At 44.2% G+C, this 21,442-nt stretch overlaps 1 protein-coding gene and 2 long non-coding RNA genes across 13 annotated transcripts in view; 1 reads left to right on the top strand and 2 right to left on the bottom strand.

Annotated features, from left to right (window-relative positions):
• The window catches only part of LOC137481673 (uncharacterized), a 358,787-nt gene that overhangs the window by 270,934 nt on the left and 66,411 nt on the right, over positions 1-21,442 (bottom strand). The gene's annotated exons all lie outside the window — the stretch shown is intronic.
• The window catches only part of MAP2K5 (mitogen-activated protein kinase kinase 5), a 136,046-nt gene that overhangs the window by 89,224 nt on the left and 25,380 nt on the right, over positions 1-21,442 (top strand). For 9 of the 11 annotated variants that reach the window (XM_068203505.1, XM_068203506.1, XM_068203504.1 and 6 more), the window contains 2 exons: positions 11,513-11,539; positions 11,856-11,888. In XM_068203505.1, coding sequence (XP_068059606.1) covers positions 11,513-11,539; positions 11,856-11,888 — 60 coding nt within the window. Of the gene's footprint in view, positions 1-350; positions 664-3,217; positions 3,482-4,062; positions 7,948-11,512; positions 11,540-11,855; positions 11,889-21,442 lie in introns of those variants that run through there. The other 2 variants (XR_011003580.1, XM_068203507.1) reach the window with 2 other exon arrangements.
• Positions 21,187-21,442, bottom strand: part of LOC137481668 (uncharacterized) — a 2,115-nt gene continuing 1,859 nt past the window's right edge. Inside the window, exon 4 of the long non-coding RNA XR_011003592.1 lies at positions 21,187-21,442. This exon is cut by the window's right edge and continues 867 nt beyond it. This is a non-coding gene — a long non-coding RNA (uncharacterized lncRNA).

Below are 21,442 nucleotides of genomic sequence, written 5' to 3'. Positions count from 1 at the left end.
GACCTTCCATGTGGTTCCAGGCAAAAATGTCTCCCTGAACTGGGAGCAAACCACGATTGCCAAGTTTAAAGATGCTTTTTGCTGTTCTAATTAAAAAGCAGATCGGGTTTGTGAAAGAATATTTGGCAAGGCAGTAGTCCATGAAATTGTATATATTTTTTAATGCAAAACAGTCGAGGAGGTGAAACTTTTAAAATGTGGCTATTAAGCTTTTCAAGCAACTGCTTTTCAGAAGGGAATTTATGTGAATTTATGTATTTTAGGCATGTGCTGGGCAGGAGAACCCTTAGAAACCTTCTTTGGTTAGGGGGATAATTAATAGGGGGGTTTTAATCTCTTTATTTTCCTAGTTAGGGCCTGATTCTGCTCATTCCTTGAGCAATTCCTCCTCACTTCAGTGGGGTTATTCAGGGAATGAAGTTAGTCACGTGTGTGGTTCTGAATTTGTCCCTAAAAACCTCCAAGTTGCTTCCCTGTGAAAATGGAGTGTGGCCACGTGGGTGAGAACACCTGAAATTTCCTACAAATGGATGTTTGTCTCCAGCTGCAGCTGCAAAAAATGTATTTTTTTCTTTTTTCTTTATTTTTAAGACACAGACAAATGGTGTGTGTAAATTCAGTTTAAATGAAGAAGATTTATAGGGGGAAATCACTGCAGTGTGGAAATTCAGGACATCCTGCAATCTGCCAGTAAAACTAAAGGATGATTATTTCATTTTCTGGCCTTTAGTAGAATATTTTCATGGCAGGACTTCCCACATCTTTGATAAGTATTTATTTTATAAGTGTTTATTTTGCTGATTTATTAATCATTATTTAATCTTTACAATTAAGTCTTATCTTGAAAGCACTTTGAGCAACTGCTGTGTCAGTAAAAGTTCCTTACAGGTGTGTTTAGAGTTAATGTATAATTATTAACTCTAATTATATTTTTTTGTCTTGATATACAGAATATAATCTTCATAATCAGCATCTAACAGCGAAAGGGAACAATCTGAGCAGGGAAATAAAGAGTGATGCTCAGAACTGACTTTTCTGCTCTAAAAACTTTGCACAGGGAACTCTTAAGCCTTAAAATGGAGTCAATATCTGAATTTTTGGTGCGTTTCATTGTTTGGGTGTTGGTTTTCCTGTCGTGGTCACGGAATGTGCTTTTGTAAAATGTCAAAGTCCCTTTGGAAGCGGGAGGGAACGATGCTTGTAGGATTTTCCTTGGGTACAAAACGAAGGTTTTAAGGGCAAATTCACCCTGGATAGATTTGCACCACTCCATTAATTAATAAGAATGGTGCATGTGCTCACAAATACTCTTGAATCAAGTTATTTTCTGTATAAACATTAAAAAAAAAGAAAGGAAACCCCTTTTCCAAGGGTGCTGGTCCAAAACCCATCCAGCTTTTTAGGGATGGCACACAAGGAAAATAAGTTTTACATTTTTCTTTAAAAGCTTCACCTTAATTTACATTACTTTGATTTTGCACAAACAACTGGAAGGAAAACCAGATACCCCAGAAAGCCGTGGCACCTTGAGTATTTAATTAAATTTGAGGTTGGAACCCCAAAGATCCGACCAAACCTCACAGAGAATCCCAGGGATAGAAATTCCACGTCTCGGAATAAAAACCACGACGGGGCGATGACTTGTTTAATGATAATGCAATTTAGGAGAAATGAAAAGAATTGCCCACTAAATATTCTCGGCTTGTAGTGAAACTTTATACAAAGCAGGGTGTTAAAGGGATGGTGCATCCATCAGGGAAATATTCCAGAGGAGCAGGCAGCACTCAGCTGCCTGATTTCATCAGCTGCAGGACCACCACCACTGTACTGAAGAGACTTTCACATTCAGAAAAATACAATCCCAGCCTTCTCTTAATAAATTAGATGAAAACGACCTGATTTTTCTTTTTTGGTTGTTTTTTTTTTTTTAAAGGAAAAAGCACCAAAAATATTCCTATCCCTCATTCCACCCCCTCCCATTCCCTGCTCCCCCTTCCCATCCTGCTGCTCCCCCCCAAATCTGAGCAAATACTGCCCCTGGTATTGTAAAGCTTTGAATGTTTTCACACCCCATTAATTTATTACTTCTCTTGCCTCATCTTTAAATTTTTCCCCCTCTTTTTTTATTTTTTTTCCTCCTTTCCTTTTTTTTTCCTTTTTTTTTTTTTTTTTTGTTAAATTCCGACTCCCCGCTGCTACAGCGATTTTCATCTTGTTGTTAATTTTCCCTGCTCCATATGGAGCTCCAGACATTTCACCTGGAGGCTGTACTAGATTTTGCTGTAGCGATCGCACTTCCGGAGGCCAAAACTGTCATTTAAGGTTCCCGGTGCATCTGTCTACGCCAGGCTTTTTTTTTTTTTTCCCTTTTTCTTTTTTTCTTTCTTTTTTTTTTTTTTTTTTTTCCCTGGCACCGGGAGAGTGTGAATAACAAATTGGATGCACCTGAGATTCGGATGATTAGTGTGTTTTGTGGAGCTGGGGCGACTTGTAAGCAGATCGCTGTAGGGATGGGGAGGGCTAAAGAGCCACCCCGGGTGAATCCCCCTTTTCCACACGGGGGAGGAGAAAAAAGAATAAAAAATAAAATTAAAAAAAAAAAATCGGGAGCATCCCGGCACCAAATATTTCATCCTGCCTTGTCATTGATTAGAAAAGAGCCTTTAATTTCATTTCACCCCATGTTGTGATTAATTTGCATTCTTTGTCAGAAGTTAATGGAGTTTTTTATGGTTTGCTCTGAAATCCTTGAAGACGTCGGAGTTGATCTGATGTTTATACAACCGCCAGCGGAATTTTTGCTGTTTGATTGATGGAGAGCTTGATGTTATTCCAAACGGCTTTTTAAGCTGTTTTTAAGAATTATTTGAATAAAATGCGAGCAAGATATTGTTATAACGGCGGAGATTATCTGTTAAAAATCTGTTTCAAATAAAGAACATGATAAGTAGGAAAAAAGAGATCAAAAAGACAGGAGGAGTGATGGACACGGGAGATGATATTTGTTAAAATAGATCAGCCAGGGATTCAAATAACTTATTTCAAAATGCAGTGGGAGCCAGAGACCTTAATTTAAGGCTCTTTTTTTATATAAACAGAGTTTATTTTTGCAGCAGGAGAAATAACAGGAATAAATTAGGGAAGAATTTAGTCATAGTTGGATTTTCCCTTGATATTTTTTTTCCCCCTCTCAGCTTTTCCCCCTTCCTTTTCCCAGCACTGTGAGCACAAACTGGGAGAGACAAGGCTGTCAGAGCTGGTAGTCCAACAAAATGATGACATATCCCTGGTCTCACGGAGGAGGCATCCTTAAATCCACAGCAAAGGAAGCAGAAGTGGATAACAGGGAATTTTACAGCCCAGGAAAGCGCTCGCTGTGGACCTGCCGTGGCTTTGCTTCCTGAGAAAACATAACAGGGAGGAAAAAAAAAAACCAAACCAGTGGAAGCAAACAGCTTTCTGCTCCTCCTGGTAGGGAAAGGTTTGTACTTTTCCCGGATCCCGGGGTTTGAAAAGCCTGGGAGGGACAATGCAGAGCGTTGCTCAGCTGGGTCCTGCTGCTCCGGGGACTGGGGACAATGAGCTCCCCCGGCCTTGGGACACGGCTCCATCCTCCAGCAGGACACCTTGCCCTTTTTTAAATGATTGCCATCATCATTATTACTGTTACTCTTTTATTTCTGCTCCCAAAGCTGAGGGGTTTCGCAGGATTTCATTTTTCTCCCTTTGGTTTTTCTCCTCTCCTCTCCAGTTCTGCCCTCGCCGCGATTTCTGCCAGTGAGGTTTAATTCCGAAAGCTCCCGTGCCAGCTTTTCCGTGGAAAACGTGGATTTATTTGCTGTATCTTAGTTTGCTAAATAATTGCCTGGCTTGAAATGAAGTTGCTGCTTTCTGATCCCTGCATTAGCATGGTCCAAGGTTCTTTTTGTTCTCTGCAATCCATACTATTGACCAAATTCGGCCTGGGTTCATTTAAATGGAAGCAGCTTGTCAAGGGAAAAAATATTTAGTTAAAGTTGGGATGCGAAATAACCACTTTAGTGTTGTTTCTTCCATTGGCAGAAGCATCCTTTAAGCATTCATGTCTTTGGGGAGGATAAATTGAGGGTTGTTTACAGCATGTTTCCTGGTAAGAAAGAAATGTTTTGTCTTCCAGATCTATCATTACATCGAACCATTTAAAAGACATTAAACACTGTTCAAATGCTAATGCCAAAACAGTGAATGAAATTGTTGGGTAATATCTTAAATATGATAGATTTCTGCAAATCCTTTTGCTTTTGTAATGTATTCCATTGGCAATATTTGATGTCATCTGCTATTATTTTAAACTCTTCCTAATTTCTTAGCATAGGTTTCACGTAGATCATTCCTGTTAATTTACTTCAGATACTTTTTGCTTTATTTTTTTTTTCTCCATAGCCAGAAAATAGTTTAAACTTGAATTTGATTTGCCTGTTAGAAACTTGCTGTGAAATTCGAATTTAGTTTATTTTTCCAGAGGTGCTTTTGTGTCTGGAAAATGGAGAGATTTTAGAAAAATTTTTTTTAAGGATCTGTTAGGAATCTGAAATATAAGAAGAGACATTTTATTTATTGATCTTAATCTTCCTGATATTTTTTTAATGTAAATGTAATGTTTAAATGATATGGTCAAGTGCAGAAATGGAGGTAACTAGTAACATTTTATAATAAGTTTTAATATAATGATGTTATAGGAAGTTCTAATATGATCTTAGTATGTTTTAACAGTGGCTTATTGGCTTGGGATCTTGGAAGGCTGATGGGCATTTTTTAATCTCTAATCCTGGGAATTCCAGGCAGTCTGAGGGAGGAGGGCTCAGATTTGTTCCGGGATTTCTTCAGTCTTGCGTGGAATGAGGTGGGCTTTAAGGTCCCTTCCCACCCAAACCATTCCAGCTTTCCATGAAATACTGAAATTCCTGCAGAGAGATTTTTGCAGATCTAGAAGGATCTCCTGCATGAGTTGGTGGAATGGGAGATGTCCCTGGAGGGCTTGGAAGGAAACTCCTCTCCCAAATCCCATTCCTGCCGTGATGCCCATGAAGGAGTTGCCTGAATGGGACCTTAAACCTGGGACTGGGGCTTCCCTGAGGCAGAAGGGCTGCAGAGGGATTCGTGTGCTTGGGCTGGCTCAGGTGGCCCTTGGAGAACCATCAGGAAATACTGGATTTGCTGGAATTCTATCATCATCAAAGGCTGGTTTGGGTTGGAAGGGACCTTCAGACCGTATCATTCCATCCCCTGCCATGGGCAGGGACATCTTCCACTACCCCAGGCTGCTCCAGCCTGGCCTAGGACACTTCAGGGATCCAGAGGCAGGCACAGCAGCACTCAGCACAGGCTGTTGGCCTGGGTGAGGAGCAGTTCCCTCCCAGGAGATGACCAGAGACAAGCCCGCTGCTCCTTTGCCTGTTCCCTGGGCAGGGCTGCAGCTGAGAGCGCTCAGACTGGAGCTGTGGTTCTCAACAGCTCCTGCTCCTCAGAGCTGGAGAGGCACTCGTGGAGAAGGACACGGCACTCCCAGGGTTTGGGCTGTGCCAGAGGCTCAGGAATGTGTTCCCACAGGCGCGGGGTCTTCTCCTCTGCTGGGTGCTGGTTGCTCAGCAAAGTCAGGAACCTCCAGCCCCAGATGAGGAGTGAATAATTTTGAGGTCTAGGCAGGTGTTTCCCTCATCTCCAGAGCTTCCATTCTTCTGCCAATCCCATGGAAATTTGGGGCTGATTCCTGAGAGTGCAACACAACCCTCCGTGGGCAGTCCAGAGACACAGGAGAGGATGGTGGTGCCTCAGCTTGGGTGGAAGACTCCCCTGATGAACCCAAATTTTTATTGCTCTGGGTTACTCCCCTTCAGCTGTCCCTGGGATTGTGACATCTGCAGTGATCACAGTTGATTTTGCAGCTCCTCAGAGGAACGTCTGGATTTTTTTAGATGGCTCAAAAAGTGAGACATTTCAGCAATCACCATCTCACCTGTTCATTCCCAAGCCAGAAGGGAACTGCAGGGTTGTCCTCAGGAGCAGGGACAATCCTCGTGGAAATTCATCTGCTGCTCTTCAACCCTGCAGCTGCTGGAGGCTCTCAGCTCCTCAGATTTGTTCCTCTGCTTCGTCCCTAGGAAGGTTTTCCGTGCTGCAGGATCTGAGGGCAGTTGTGAGTGGAATGAACACGGAGCATGCATGCAGGAGGGGTGGTGGTTATGATGTCCTTGCTCTGTTTCCAGGTTCTTTTGGTCTCCCTGGACTTCTGACTGTTGGGGTTCTCCTCTGAACGTTCCCCCAGCTCCCTGGGGATGCCCAGGCTGAGGCACAGGGAGGAGGGATCACCCTGAGTGGTTCAGCCTGTGGTTCCTGGACATCCCACCATGATGTTTGTGGGTTTTTGGAGGTTTGGATGTTTTATTGGCTCCTTCAGAGCATTCTGTCATTTTCTTCCTGCTCAGTTGTGCTCATTTTCCCTCTCCCATGGTGTCCAGTAAGTTCTCCTGCTGTTCCTCTCTGTTGTCATTTGGGTGACACCAAGCAAGATCTGGGTGGAACAAAACCCAGTTGTTTGTCTGGTGTCTGTTTGACCATTCCTTGTTCTCCTCACCCACTTTTTGTGGTGCTGGGAACGAGGCCTGCAGACATGGTTTGGGGTGATGGTTGGACTCTGTCATCCTGGAGACCTTTTCCAGCCTAAATCATTCCAAGATTTTCAACAGCAATTTGCTAAATTTGGGTTTTTTCCCTTGTCCCTACTCCTGCTGACCAAGGGATTTGTTGTCAGGGTGTTCTGGTTCTACTCTGGTGTAGAAATTACTGCTGGGAGGAGTTGTTGCCACCACAATCCTTCCAACAGCGTGGAGCTTTCCATGCCCACTTTGTTGAATTGTGTTTCTAAACTCTGGTAAAGAGATTTCTCTGAGAAGTGGCTGCAGTTCAATGGTGGATGAAATAATCTCTTTATATAAATTTGTTTGGAGACCTCGGGGAAAAGCAGCATAATATAATTGTAAGAATATATTTAATATTAAGGTTGTTGTGAATTGTCTATTATTTTATTTTGAATTTTTTTTTTTTTTTATGTTTTGTGACAGTGATTGAAGTCTGCTATTTGCAAAATCCCCAGTTGGGGATGGGGAAGGGTGTTTAGAATATCAGGAACAAATTAGGGGGGTCATTCTCACTGGTTTGGTGCTTTGACTTCTTGCAGAAGTATCAGCAATTGCAATTTTGCAAGAAATTGTAAAATATATCTGAAGATCATCCTTTAATTCCATGGGAATTATGGAACGGTGGTGAAGCCCCCATGGAAACCAGAATATTTAGATATTCCTTTACCTTTTATATCAGGGTAGAGATAAAGCTTTTGTCAGTAGGACACAATGTTAGTTTTTGCTCTTAAAACTCAACCCTCATTTGTGCAGATGAAAAATAACTTCTATCTGCTTTTAAAATCCACAGGAAAATAAATGCTGTCGTGTGAAGCCTCCCTTAAAAATCATAACTGTATGATTTGTTGGTAGATGGGTTTTTCTATTAAAAAAACACTATCAGGAGCTTGAAAAGCAGTATATATGTAAAGAGAAAATTTGTTAACTGCTGTGGGAAGATCTAACCCTGGGTCACCTGCAAATCTCTCAAACAAGAGCTCCAGGGCAAGTCCTAATTCCAGGGAGTAAAAGCGAAAATTAAAGCTGTAGCTGGTGACTCCTCCAAGTTACCCGGGGTGGATTCATTTGAGCTTCCTTGATTGTGCTGGTGACTGCAATGTGAAAGGGATGGGAGAGGTCTTCTCAGCCACCTCCCTGCCCAGGCATCTCCATGGAGACAGAAAAATAACCTGATGGTCTGTCAGAAGTTGCCTTTCATAACCAGAGGCATTAATTAAATAGGAGATGAAGCAGGAGACAAACTTTGGAATTTTTAACCAACCCTGGGGGGGGGAAAAAACCCGCTTTTTGGAGATTGTGCTTTCTGGAGTGGTTTATCCAGGTTCCACCAGTGTTCCGTGGCCTGAGAAATACTCTGATAACGGGGCAGATTTATTGATCATTTCCCTGTTCCTGCAAATCATGAACGGTCACATGCAGTAGGTAAAGCCGCAGAAAATACAAGGCAGGTTCAAAAATATCAAATAGCAGAGCTATTTCTGCAAGTTCAGACTGTTTCAGTTGCCTTAGGAAAGTTGGAGAAGCTTCTGAGCAGGGGGAGTTGGTGGTGGGCAGGGCTCAGAGATGCTCTGGTGAGGCTGAGGGAGAGCCTTGGTGCTGAGAGGCTAAAAGTGACTTTTCTGAGGGGGAATGATCATGGAATCTTGGAATGCTTTAGTTGGGAAAGGATCTTAAAGTTCAGCTCATTCCATGGCAGGGACACCTTCCACCATCCCTGGGTGCTCCAGTCCCGTCCAACCTCACCTTGAACATTCCAGGGATCCAGGGGCAGCCACAGCTCTCTGGGAATTCCAGCCCAGCCAGGAATTCCTGCCCAATCTCCCATCCATCCCCGCCCTCTGGCAGTGGGATCCATTCCCTGTGTGCTGTCCCTCCATCCTTGTCCCCAGTCCCTCTCCAGCTCTCCTGGAGCCCCTTCAGGCTCTGAGCTCTCCCTGGATCCTTCTCTTCTCCAGGTGAATGTTCCCAGCTCTCCCAGCCTGGCTTCAGAGGGGCTTCACCCTTTGAGCATCTCCATGTCCTCCTCTGGAATTGCTCCAGCAGCTCCATGACCTCCTGGAGCTGGGTGGTCCCAGAGCTAGGCACAGGATGTTCTAACAAGGACCTCAAAGTGTTCCTTGATGCTCTCAAAACATGTCCTGCTTTTTTTTTTTTTTTTTCTCCTTCCTTTCACTCTGGGTTTTCTTGTGTCACTGCTGCCATTTCACTATTTGAAATTCTTCATGGAAAACATGAAAACACAACAATCTCCTCAATCCCCAAGTTTTTGGGGCATCATGTGGCGTAGGAACACCTCAAATTTTCCAGCTTTTGAGCTGCAGCCGCTGCACTCGGATCCCTCGAGGTGAAGCTGCCTCCAAAACCTCCCGTCTCCCAGTAATGCACAAAGACCTGGCACTGAGGGGAGGAGACAAAAACGGGACAGTGTTTTCTGAGGAGCCCTTTTAAAGCAGTTGTTAATGCTCAGGAAAGCTGCTGCTTCCCTGTTCCCTGAACTGTGGGCAAGAGCAGAAGCCCCGGCCGTAAAGTTGTCGGCGCTCGGCTTTGGTTTATGGTGGTGGAAGCTGCCCCGTAATGGGAGCTGGGAAAAAGGTAAACAAGGGTGGTTTTAGCAGTGAAAAATCTGCCTAATATAAACACAGCAAAGTTCAGCCCCGCTCCCAAGTTGAAAAATACGGCTGCAGCTTTGTGGAGGGAAGGGAGGAGCAGAGCGTGGCCTCACCAGCCATTTATCCAAGGCAGGGAGAAGAGGTAATCCATCTAGCTGGGGAGTCTCGGTGGCATTGCAGAGAGGAGAGCACAGGAGCTTTATTTAATTGAGAAAATGAATCAATTACAATGATGTTGCATCATCAGATGCGAGGGAAGCGGCGGCGATGTCGTTACACCGGGTAACAGTGTTAAAAAGTAATTGAGTGTCTTAAGCGTTTTGAATCAATTCCAGGTAGTGGCACAGCTACCTCAATGCAAAATTTATGAAGATGATCTCCAAATAATTTGTTGCCATCAGAATTGTGTAATAAAGGCTGGTAACGACGTGTGTGGGAGCGGGGCCACGGCTGGGCCGGGCTCCGGCGGCGCCGCCGGTGTCACGGGGAGAATTCCCTAACACTTGGATTTGTGTTGCTTGATTTTTCATTAGGAGGGCTGAGTGCTTTTATTAGAAATGATATTTTAAATCTTGCTCTGAAATTGGATGTAATCATACCCGTGTTGGGGCCGCTCCGTGTGACCCCACCTCGATTCCCTTCCGTGACAAGAGCTATTTTTCCAGGAAGGAAATGTGACTGATGATCTGTTTGGCTAAAAACTGTTCCTGTGCTCTAATGTAAAGAAGCTCCAAATCATCCCTATTGAATAAGCTCAGTCTATTTTGTCATTTAACATCTGGAAGTGAAGTAGGGGAAAAAAATAAAGGGTTTTTATAGCCACAGAATATTTCGCGTATTAGCAAAACCAGCAGATTTATTCTGTAGAGTTGTAATAGATGGAGAGTGATGATTAAAAAATATGATGGGCTGCTTCTGCCTATTTACTATTGAATTTTCCTCCTTAGAAAAAACAGAATTTTACTGAGGAACTTTATGTTTGTGTGCTGCTGATACAGTAATAAAAGACTTGAGGTGTGTAAAGCAGCTATTTCCTCAGTGCTGGTCTTCACCCTCCTCTCTCCCATTTTACAGCTGGAAAAGTGTTCCTGGAGGATCCTGCCCCTGCCTGGGGATGGGGAAGAGCTCCCAACGCTGCTGGGAGCCCAAGCATTCATCATCCTGGCACCAGGCAGGGGACAGTATGGAATGGAAGGGGCAGGGCAGAGGATTGGGGTTAGAAAAGAACATTTTCACTGAGGATCGTGTTCTGTTTGCGTCAGGATTACGTTGGGGTGCCAACAACTCCGTGTGTGTTGGGGAAAAACTGGTGATTAATTACCCCAGCCATTTAAAATGGGGTGCCTTGGAAAGTGCTGGGAGAGCAGCACCCCAAAATTCAGTGTTTTACGCAAAGTCCCTGCTCTGTGCTTTGTGTTTCATTCCTTCTGTTGGGATCCTGCCTTTGTTTCTTTTTTTTCATCGAGGGGAGCGTAGGCTAGGAGATTTTGCAGCTCTTGAAGCAGTGGGAGGTTCTGTTACTGCAAACTGTGGATGGATTTCTCCCCCAGGTTGTTCAGAAATTCAGAGAGGCTCAGAGATAAATCTTCCCTTTTCAGTTTAAAGCAACACAAAGTTCAGCAAACTTCCCCATCTCGTAGATGGTGATGCTCTGCTCAGAGTCCAAGGAGGAGTGGATGAAAAACTTGGGGGAAAGTGGAGTGTTAAAGGCTTTCCTGAGCAGCAGTAGATACTTCAACCACATAATTAAAGTTTTCTTCACAAAAAAGAGATTGTGAGCAGAGCCTGGCAGTAATCCAAAATTCTAATTTCTGACTATGATTTAATTTCAATTTTAAATAAATCGGTTTTTAATTTAAAAAGAGTGAGCTTCATAACATTAGCAATGATTGCAACATTAAGCCCAGTGTTCACAATCTAGCAATATAAAACATTATTTATATCTGAATCGTAAACAGCCTTTTGAAATGGATTATGGTTTTTCTTCCTATTCTAATACAACCTGGAGGGTACTAAAAAGTGTTGTGTGAAATTAACATTCTGCTGACTTTCGCCTATAAATGAGAAGCGAGCTATTAACATTTGTGTATTTTCATTATGTAAATTGTGTTAACACATGCCCACAAATTGCCACCAGCGATGCAATAATTTTCTCTCAGTGATCATAATGTGTCCAAGTGAGTCATTTTGATTATGACATGCTAATTACATATTGTCTTTTTTCAGATTCAGAAAAACCAGGGATCTTTAATGGTAAGCTTTATGAGTTCAGAAAAAAATTCACTTTTCTTTTTCCTGATGGCTGCTCCCTCTGCATGCTTGAATGCCTTGTTTTAAACTTAGCAAATTGCATTTTGAAGAAAATGCAAACCTTTAACTGCCTGTATTAGATTAGGTACCATTAGAAATAATAGAACATCCTGAGCATCAATGTTTTGATAAGAGTTTGCTGCCGTTGATTAATCTTGCTATATTTTATTGCATTAATGATTTTTTCTTTCCACTCCACTGTAAAGATATTGCATATAGTCTAATACTTTTTTTTCCCCCTCTCTCCTTGCCATTGCAGCCTCTCCAGTTATTGCAGTGCATTGTTGATGAGGTGAGTCGTCGTCTTATGTGCTTTCACTCCTAAAGTCATTCCTAATGGAGTGGAAAGCTTATATTTTGTTTCCTAATGAAGCACAATGCCCAACATCCTCCCCAGCACAAGTTGCAGCTTGGAGCTCTCACACATGAACTGGCCTGGTCCCACTCTCTGCTGCTTTTCTGCTCTAAATATTGAGTTTATCCAAGATTTGGGTGTCTCACAAGGCAGGGCTCGGAGCTGCCGGGGTCCTGGAGCCTCAGCCTCGTCGTGGGCGTCGTTCCTCTGATGAGCTGGGACAGGGACAACCAAATCTTCAATGTGGGTGTGTTTAAGGAGGTTTTGATGGGCAAAAAGGGCATTTTAACGAGGAGAGAAAATGAGGGGTAAGCAGGAGAGCACCTGAATGACATCCAAACATTTTTATTCAGCCAGAAGGCCACAATAAAATACTGGGATGCAGGAGATGCAGGTGTGAGCAGGAGACTGGATTTCAGTGGCAAAACATCACATTTCTGGAGTGAAACACTCCTTGCATCTCCCACATCCCTCCCCAGCTGAGCTGTAGCAGGAGCCCAAGTCTGAACAATGAGGAGATAGCTGAGGGCAGACCTCTGTCTTCTAAACACTTGAAAAATGTTCCAGAATCCTTGAAAAAATGAAGGTTTTTTCTCCCTGAAAAGAAGCAGCTCAAAGCCAAGAGACTGAAATCTCTTTAATAACTGTATCACCACTTGGATCCTTTTTAAAAGGCAGCAAATGGTGTGCTGTCAAAAAACTGGAGTTTGCTTCACTTTTAATGTCTATAAGGTGATACTGCTAATTAGGGGGTTCCATCAGGAAAAAAGGAGACACCACTCTCTAAAGAGTTGCATCAGCCTCCAGCAGGAGGTCGTTTCCAGCTCCTCAGGCTGAGTTCTGGGTGCTGATGTGTCTAAAGCCTGTCTGAAGTCATCCAGCTGCTTCCAGCCTGTCCCTGTAATTTTTGTGGAGCTTGGGATGAGCCAAGTCCTCCTTTCTGTTGTCTCCACCTACCTGGGCTCACCTCAGCGAGCACTTCTGTCCTTCTGGCAGGGAATGACTTGGTGGCTGAGCTGAACTTCTTCCTAAAGTGGCATTTGGGCCTTGAAGGGTGCAGTTCCATTAAAATGAGCAAAGATCCTCTGTGTCAAGAGAAGTTTTCCCAGTCTCTCTTTGCCCTGGCTCTTGGTGGAGATCTGGTTCTTCCGGTGCTGTTCAGGGTATTCTGTTTCTTTAATCTGGCAGCTTTCACATCTCCTCAGGACCAGACCTGCTCCAGTCTTCTCACAAAAACTTGAGCCAGGGAACTTTGTGCGGGCTGTAAACGTCTGAGTACCTTCACCAGTGGCATTTTGGTATTTTTGAGATTTTTTTTATGTTCCTCAGCAAGTGAAGTCATCATTCTCCTGAGGTGGTCAGTGTGGGCTGTTGAAGCTCCAGGTGACAAAGCACAGCTCAGCTGAAAGTTCTTTAGGTTCCACTTGCTTTGTTTTGAACACACTCGATGTCAGAATGGGAATATTCAGAATTAGAAATCCTGGTTTGCAAGACTGGTTATTCTGGGTCAAATTTTCCCCTTGGAGATCTTAAAATTCCCTCAATCCTTCTCCTGGAGCCAGCTAAAGCTTCAGAGCCTGATCCAGGAGAACCTAGAGATGTTTTAAAGTGGTGGAGACCTTTATTCTCTCTGGTAGTCACTTACTGGTGTTGGTTGTGATGGGATTTGGTAGAACTTCCACCAAAACATGGCAGGAATCCAAGCTAATATTAATTCCTAGGATTAATTAATTCAACTGCCCAGAGAAGCTGTGGCTGCCCCATCCCTGGAAATGTCCAAGGCCAGGCTGGATGGGGCTTGGGGCAGCTTGGGATAGTGGACACTGTGGAATGAAAATTCCTTGGGAAGCTTTAGGTTTTCTTCAGTAGTGAGATTTTTGGAGCTGGTTTTAAACTCTTAGTGAAATGCACAAAACACAGTGGGTCCCTTTGGCAGTTTGAGACGTGCATTTGTTCATTCTCTAGGACTTCAGCTGACTCACAGAAAGGGTGAATAAGCCATTTGAGAAGCAGGACAACTGAACCAAAGGCAGCCCGGCACGGTGGTTCCTCCGAAATCACAGCAAACCGTGCCTGATGGGCTCTGTTGGGAAATGATCTTACGGGGCTGCTGATGGCATCGGGGCTGGGATTATTTTTTAATGGCAGAATCAGCGAGGAGCATTGTGTGGATGGGATAAACGTGCCTGCCAGAACCCTTATTTTTTACCATGTGGTGCCTTCGAGTGAGCTCTGATCCAGCTCCAAATGAGCCACGCTCGTTTAAGCACCAGTCCTAATTGGAGCAGCAGCTCCCACCGTGACAAGATCCCTGCTCCTGGCCCACAGATGGGATGGACTGGCTGTTAGAGGAGTTCTTCCTGCCACAGGCAGCAGCAAAGGCAGGCTACTGTGATTTGGGATGTTGGATATTCCAGCACTGGGCTGAGTTTGTCTCCAGCTCCAGGACGTGCAGCGTGGGAGGCGCGGGTGATTCCCGTTGGGAAGGACACGCCTCGCTGGCTGAGAGAGCCTTTCCAGAACGTTCCACATGAGGGATGGAGAGGGGCTGGAAGCAGGAGCCTGGCTGGGAAGATGTCCTGGATGTGGCCTTATTTTTCATGGTGGTACAGCCAAAGAATTTGCCACGGCAGGTGATTGTGCTTCCAAAGCAATAGGTGCAGTTTCAAACAACTCCTAAAAGTTTTTGTTGTTGGAATCTCTTCCAGATACACAAAAAGAGTATAAATGGAAACCCCAGAGCCCCAGGAGGGGCTGAGGGAGCTGGAAAGGGGCTCAGCCTGGAGAAAAGGAGGCTCAGGGGGGCCCTTGTGGTTCTGCACAAGTCCTGGCAGGAGGGGACAGCCGGGAGGGTTGGGCTGGGAACAGGGACAGGAGGAGAGGGAACAGCCTCAGTCTGGGCCAGGAGAGGTTTAGTTTGGATATTGGGAGCAATTTCTTTGTGGAAAAGGTTGTGAAGCATTGGAACAGGCTGCCCAAGGCAGTGGTGGAGTCACCAGCCCTGGAAATGTTCAAAAACGTGTGGATGTGGCACTTGGGGACAAGGCTCAGTGGTGAGCATGGAGGTGCTGGGTTGGCAGCTGGACTCAGTGACCTTGAAGGTCTCTTCCAACATTGACAATCCCATGATTCTTTGACTGGAAAAATGTTAAATATTGCAGGTAGAATCCATAGGTTTTTAACATTCTCACTGCTCACAGCCTCACAGTTTCCCTTATATTTTCTCTTGAGCTGACAGAAAAGACCCCTACTTGTTCCTTGCTCAGCCTGCAGATCTCCAGCAATATCCCAGACACCCCACCTGGGCCTCTTAAGTGTTCTCATATCTGCAAGGGTCACTCAGGAAATCAAATTTCCACTTCCAAATTCCTAGAACTGTAGCATTGATCGTAATTCTGCATTTTCCTTTTGATGCATTAGAAATGCTCAGTGTAAAAGGTAAACGAGGCAGGTCTGCATTCCCAGTTTGGTAACTGGTGGGTTACTGGGTTCTGCACCTCTGCAGAAAATGTGGTATTGGGTTTTTCAGGAAAATCAGAGCTCTGTTCATAGCATTTTTTGCATCCCTTGAAGTAGGTTGAGAAGTGACATTATTTTAAGGGCCCTTCCAGCTGTAGGCACTTAGGTTATCTTGCTGTCAAAATATTTTAGTAGGAAATCACTGTTCAGAATCATTTAGGTTGGAAAATAGCTCTAAATTCATCAATCCAACCTGTATTCCAGCTGCAGAATTCCTGGAACCTTCTAAAGATGCCATTTTTGCTGCTCTCTGCCCAGCTCAGCATTCCCTGGGTGGTTGCAGATTGGGTACAAAGATCCCAAAAGCCCAGCCCCAGGAGCTTTGTGGTTTTCAGCATTTCAGCTTCTCATCCTTTGGATCCCACGGCTTTAGAGGTGTCTGCTCTGCATGTGGAGAAGCTTGGACAGACAGAAAGCTGGAAATCATCCTGCAGGGTCCTTTAAATATTCCTTAAGCTCTGCAGGGCTGTTTTGTTTAACCTTTGTGTGGCTGGAGTGTCCCTTCTAGGAAAGCAATTCCTGCCAGCCCCTGGAGCAGGTGGGGCTCCAGCTCTGTAGTTAAACATCAGCTCTGCTTTCCAACCTTTTCTTCTTCCTCACCTGAGAGAAATTCGTTTTGGTTTCTAAGGTGCCGTGGTTTGTCTCACTGTAATTGTGATGTAAGTGTTGCTTTTGGTTTATTTGGTTTTAATTGTATTGGATGAGGGAGGAAAAGAACTCGATTTTTGCAGTTTTAAATGATTGTGTTATTCCAATTCCATCAGAAGCTCGGGGAGGGGAGACTTCCAAGAGCAAATCCTGGTTTGTACAAACAGGAGGCAGCATTGCAAAACCTGCCTGGTTGAACAAGCCAGGCAGAAATTGAGAAGAAGAATTAATTAGTTGTCCTCATGAATCCTTAGCCTGATAGCTTCATGAGTAAGCAGAGAGAAGCTTTCCATGAGTTTCTTGAGCATTTCTGTCAAGTGCCCCCACAGAGATACTTGGTCTCACAAGACTGCAGTTTAATCTAGCTCAAGGACTTTCCAAACTCCACAAATCAAAGACCTCTTTTTTTTTTCTTTTTTGTTTCTTTTTCTTTTTTTTTGTCTCTTTTTAAATCCTTACTCCAGGAACATTTAAGAGCTGGTGGAGTGTTAACGCTGAGCTGTGAAGCATTTCAGTGTCAATATACTTTCAGATTTTCCCGTGGAAAAAAATTAACTTGCACTTAATCCATGTTTTCTGTATAGTTCTTCCTATTATCTTTTTTTTAAATGGGGCTAAATATACCCCTCTACCTAATGGAATAGCCTTAAAAATTCCCAGGATGTTCAGCTTGATCAAATAACATGAGGAGGGTTCCTGAATTCCTTCACCTTAATGAATCCATGCTGCATTTTGCTCGTGCTGTAAATGCAGTAAAAAAGCTCCACAAGGCTCAGAATGAAACAAGATTTAATTCCTTTTCTTTAGGAATTTCTCTTTAGGTTCTCAGGTATTGATTTAAATGTAGGAAACCTGGAAATTTCTGGCATTTTGGAGATTTCCATAGGCTAAACACGTGTGTGGGTGTGTGGGTGTCTGTTTACCCAAACCTACAATATTTTGGTTTGTGGATAAGCTGGTTTAAAGAATAGTTTTATGGAGACAGAAACTGTGACCTTACCCATGTATGAGATTCAGAGACTTCTACAGGAACAAGGTAAAACCACAGGTAGGAATTGCTGAATAATTACCTTTAGACCAACCTGAGCAAGAACCTTCCCAGGAGAACAAGCTCATTTAATGGTTCCTAAAACTCAATCTTGTGGATGTCAATGGTCATGCTTGATTATTTGCAGCGGTGTTTTATGAAAAAGCAATAAAAATGCATCGGGAGGGTGCAGGGGAGGAGAGGGAACAACAAATGGGTTGAGTTTTTTGCCAGGTCCCCTCGGTGTGGCCGTGTGTGTTTGTCTGCCCAAACCTGCCGTGCTCTGCTGCCTGATGAGCGACAGGAGAGGGAGGAAATCTTGGGTTGTTGGAGGGAAAAAGCAATTACACTCATGGTGGAAGGATTAACCTGTTTTTGCAGGCCCTTCAGAGGCACTGAGCCTGGCTGATGCCTTTTTGGGACTACCTAAAAACAGAGGCCAGACAAAAGTAAGGGAATAAAAATCAGTGGTGTTTATTGAAGGGCTTTCAGGTACATTTCGGGCATTCCTACACCCAAAAAATGGAGCACAGGTTTTCACACTTTAATAAGTTTGGTCCATTTGCATACTGGGGATTAATCTCCCAATTACAGCTTCAGCTAATGAAGTAATTTACCCCAGGTTTGCTCCCCTCAAGTCACTTTTGTTTAAATCTCTCAGGGCCTGAGACAGTGAGGTGTCCTTGATTGCCAGGCCTGGAGAGGAGGAGTTGTGTCTGCCCAGAATGGGAAAGCAGCAGCTCACACTGTCCATGGAGCTTAGAGTTATACACTGAAGAGCTGCAGGATTATAAATACATGAAAAATATAAAAGCTAAAATCCTAATATTTTAAAATAAAAAAGCTACATTTTATATATATATATATAAAAGCTAAAAATCTAAGCCATCATGGCAAGGGGAGGAACTGCCAGATCCCACTGCCAGATCTGGATTATTCCTGCTCTTAATAATTTCTTTCCTTCCTTTTTCTGGGCTCTGAAAAATATCCCCCCAGTAGCTACAACCAAACAACCCCAATATCCACGGGGTTATTTAACCAGAGCACCCACCCACGTTCCCAAGAGAGGAATTCTGCTATTTGCCCAGGAATTTGAGGAGCAGCCAGCTGGAAGAGGATCTGGTCCTCAGGAGGTTTGAGGTTTTGAGGTAGGCTGTGTTTTGGGGATGAAACATTGGCCTTTGCACCTCGCCTCTGCCCAGCCCCGGCTCTGCAGATAAACGAGTTTCCTGTGCACACAGAACTTCACACCGAGGTGCCCCCACAGATAATTTGTCACTTTTGGCACCTGCTACTGAGAAAAGAGCAAGAGGTGCAGAGATGTAATCATCCTTCACCTTCCTGCCCAGGGTGGGAGCCGAGCAGGAGCAATCCAGGAATTCTTTCAAGTCTGGGCCTCGGAGCCACCTCCAGCCAGCGCTGGCTGCTGCCAACTTGTTACTTGTCAGAAATCCCTGCATTAGGGCTGTTCAGGCCTTTTGAAGTAGATTGGCTAGAAAGGCAGAAATAGATTTTTTTCTGTTGTTGTTTTATATAGAGATATTGTTTTAGGAATGCTGTGGAAGAAAGTTGTAAGAGTAAATCGAAAGTCGGGCTTTGATTTTGTTTTTTGTATAGAGAGTGGGGTTTGTTTTAGGAATGTTGTGGAAGAAAGTTGGTCTGGAAGGAGTAAATCTAAATTGGGAAATGGATTTTGTTTATATATGTATAGATATGTATAATTATTTTGTGGAAGAAAGTTGTTCTTGCAGGAGTAAATATTGAGTTTGTCCAATATTGTCATTCACTCTCTTTGTAGCCAAAGACCATTCACATAAGAGTTGGACTTGGTGATCCTTATGGTTCCCTCCAACTCAGAATTTTCTGGGAGCTACAGTGCATTTATTACCTGTAATTGCACCTGGCAGCATTTCTGGTGTGTCTAAAACTTATTTTTCTAAACAAACAAACAAACAAAAATCACTATTTGGCCACAAAGCGAAATGCAGCTACTACAGAAAAGTGAATACATTTTTTGAAAGCTTTAGTATGAGAGAAGCCTAAAAACTCTTCAGTCCTAGAGATTGTGGGGGCTGAAGTGGTAAGGCGGAGAGGCTTTGCAGAGCACAGGCATTATTTATGAAATGCTGCCATTTCAGCATCCCTGGAGGAGGCAGGACAGGAGTTGGTGCCCAGAGGAGATGCTCGTTCCACAGGCAGGGAGCGCCGGGGGAGCCTGGAGCAGAGAGGAGCTGGGCTTTGCTTTGCTGGCTTCTGGTAACTTCCCTCCTGTGGCCCTGGAGCCACAGGACCATGGCAGCTCCTTCTGCACAAACAGAGCTGAGGGGAAAGAACAGGAACGTTTAACCCTTCCCAGAGCAGCAGGAACGAAACCTGCTGGTTTTGGGCAGCCCCCGTTGGCAGCAGGTTCTTGCAGGACGTGCTGGTGGCACTTGTCCGTGGTTCCATCCGTGGGGCTGTCCCCGAGGGATGAGGAGCGTGGGTTTGAGCCCGGGTTTTCCATCACCACCCTGGTGGCATCGCTCCAGCCTTTCTCCTGTTCCCTCACTCGCTGTGCACAGCTGGTTTGGAGAAATCAGGGGCTGCTCTTGTCTTCTCCTGCAGCAGATCCCAGTGGTGGAAATGTTCCTTGGATGCTTAGGGAAAGCTGTGATTCCTGGTTTTCCACTGAGGGAGGTTGTGGCATTTCTCCTGCAGAAGGATGTGATAAATCTCAGGCATTTAAATATGTTCTGAGCAAATATTTCGCTCTCAAGGAATTGTGTGTTGGGTAAGACCTCTGAAGGTGTGGAAAGCCTGAGGGTTTTTGGTGTTTGTTGCCAATCAGGAATGGCTTCCAAATTTCATGGGCCTGAGAATGTTTCCAAAACAAAATAAGCAGCTCCAAACTGTTTCTGTTGAATTTTCTTCTTGAGGTTATCCATGCAAACCTGAAAAGTGGACAGGAGAAGGAGTAAGGTGCCTTACCATGTTTATTTTTGGATTTGCTGGACATTATTTATTTCCTCAGCTTCAGTAGCATCTCTGCCACTGCTCTGCTTAGGGAGAGCAAACAGAGCAGGAGAAGTTCCAAATAATCAGTTGGAGGAGTAAGTGAGGATAATGCTGGGATCTGTAATTCAGGCTCATATTGCAAAGGTTCCAAAGGATTGGCTTCTGGACGTGCTCTTAGGTGGTTCTTTCCTCCTTTGTTCAGACCTGTGAGGGGAAAAAAGGAAGATGCAGATCCTGATGATATTGCTGCCTTCAAAAGAGAGGGAATCGGGAGGGATTGTTCAGTGCGCTCATTCTCAGGTCTTCATTTAGATAATGTGGCTTCCCCTGACTCCAGGGAAGTCAATAAGGTTTATACCAGAGCCCTGGCACTCTATAAATTAAATATTAGGAGCAGTGTTTGAAGTTTAAAGCCCTCCCTCCTCCTCCAGCTCGGATTTTCTGCCGCTGTGCTTTTGTCTTTCTGCCTGAGCACCTTGCTGACAAGTGCTAATAACAAAATGCCAAGAGAGGGTCCAGTCGGAGTTACCACCCATTAAACATTCTGAACTTGTCCTTTTGCTCATAGATTGTGCATAATTAATAATTAAACGGTTTCAGTTGTAATGGGTTGACCTCCTTGAACTGTTCATTATTCACAAGGCAAAGGCATCACTCAAACTTTTTTCCTCTTGCCCTTCCCTTGCTCGGTGTGCTCAGCTGGTTTGGAGAAATCAGAGGCTGCTCTTGTCTTCTCCTGCAGCAGATCCCAGTCATGGAAATACTGCTTGGATCTTCTCCTGCAGCAGATCCCAACTGTGGATTATTCCTTGGATCTTCTGCAGCAGATCCCAGCTGTCGAATTATTTCTTGGATCTTCTGCAGCAGATTCTAGTGGTGGAAATATTGTTTGGATCTTCTCCTGCTGCAGATCCCAGCTGTGGATTATTCCTTGGATCTTCTGCAGCAGATCCCAGCTGTGGAAGTGTTGCTTGGATCTTAGGGAAGCAGCCAGTCCTGGGTATAATTTTCCATGGATCCTTAGAACCCTTTGTGTCTTCACTGCCATTTTGGCATCATCCCCAGTATCGAGGTCTTTATGACACTGGTCAAAAGCTGTGGCAGTTCATGAAAAGGAAAGACCCTTCTCCCAGTCAAAATTGAAAAGATCTGTTCCTCACTCCTTTAAAATCTCGGATTTCTACTTTCTTTCCCTCTATAGTGTGGTTTCATTTTGTAGGTGGGGAAATCAGGCAGGTCACTGGGGTGCAGCAAATGTGATCGTATCCCAGCACTCAGGCTGGGTACAGACATGTAGCTTTCC

The sequence above is a fragment of the Anomalospiza imberbis genome, chromosome 13 (genome assembly GCF_031753505.1).
Source record: "Anomalospiza imberbis isolate Cuckoo-Finch-1a 21T00152 chromosome 13, ASM3175350v1, whole genome shotgun sequence".
NCBI classification, from domain to species: domain Eukaryota; kingdom Metazoa; phylum Chordata; class Aves; order Passeriformes; family Viduidae; genus Anomalospiza; species Anomalospiza imberbis.
Note: the sequence above shows the minus strand (reverse complement) of the source record. Positions and strands in the feature narration are given on the sequence as shown.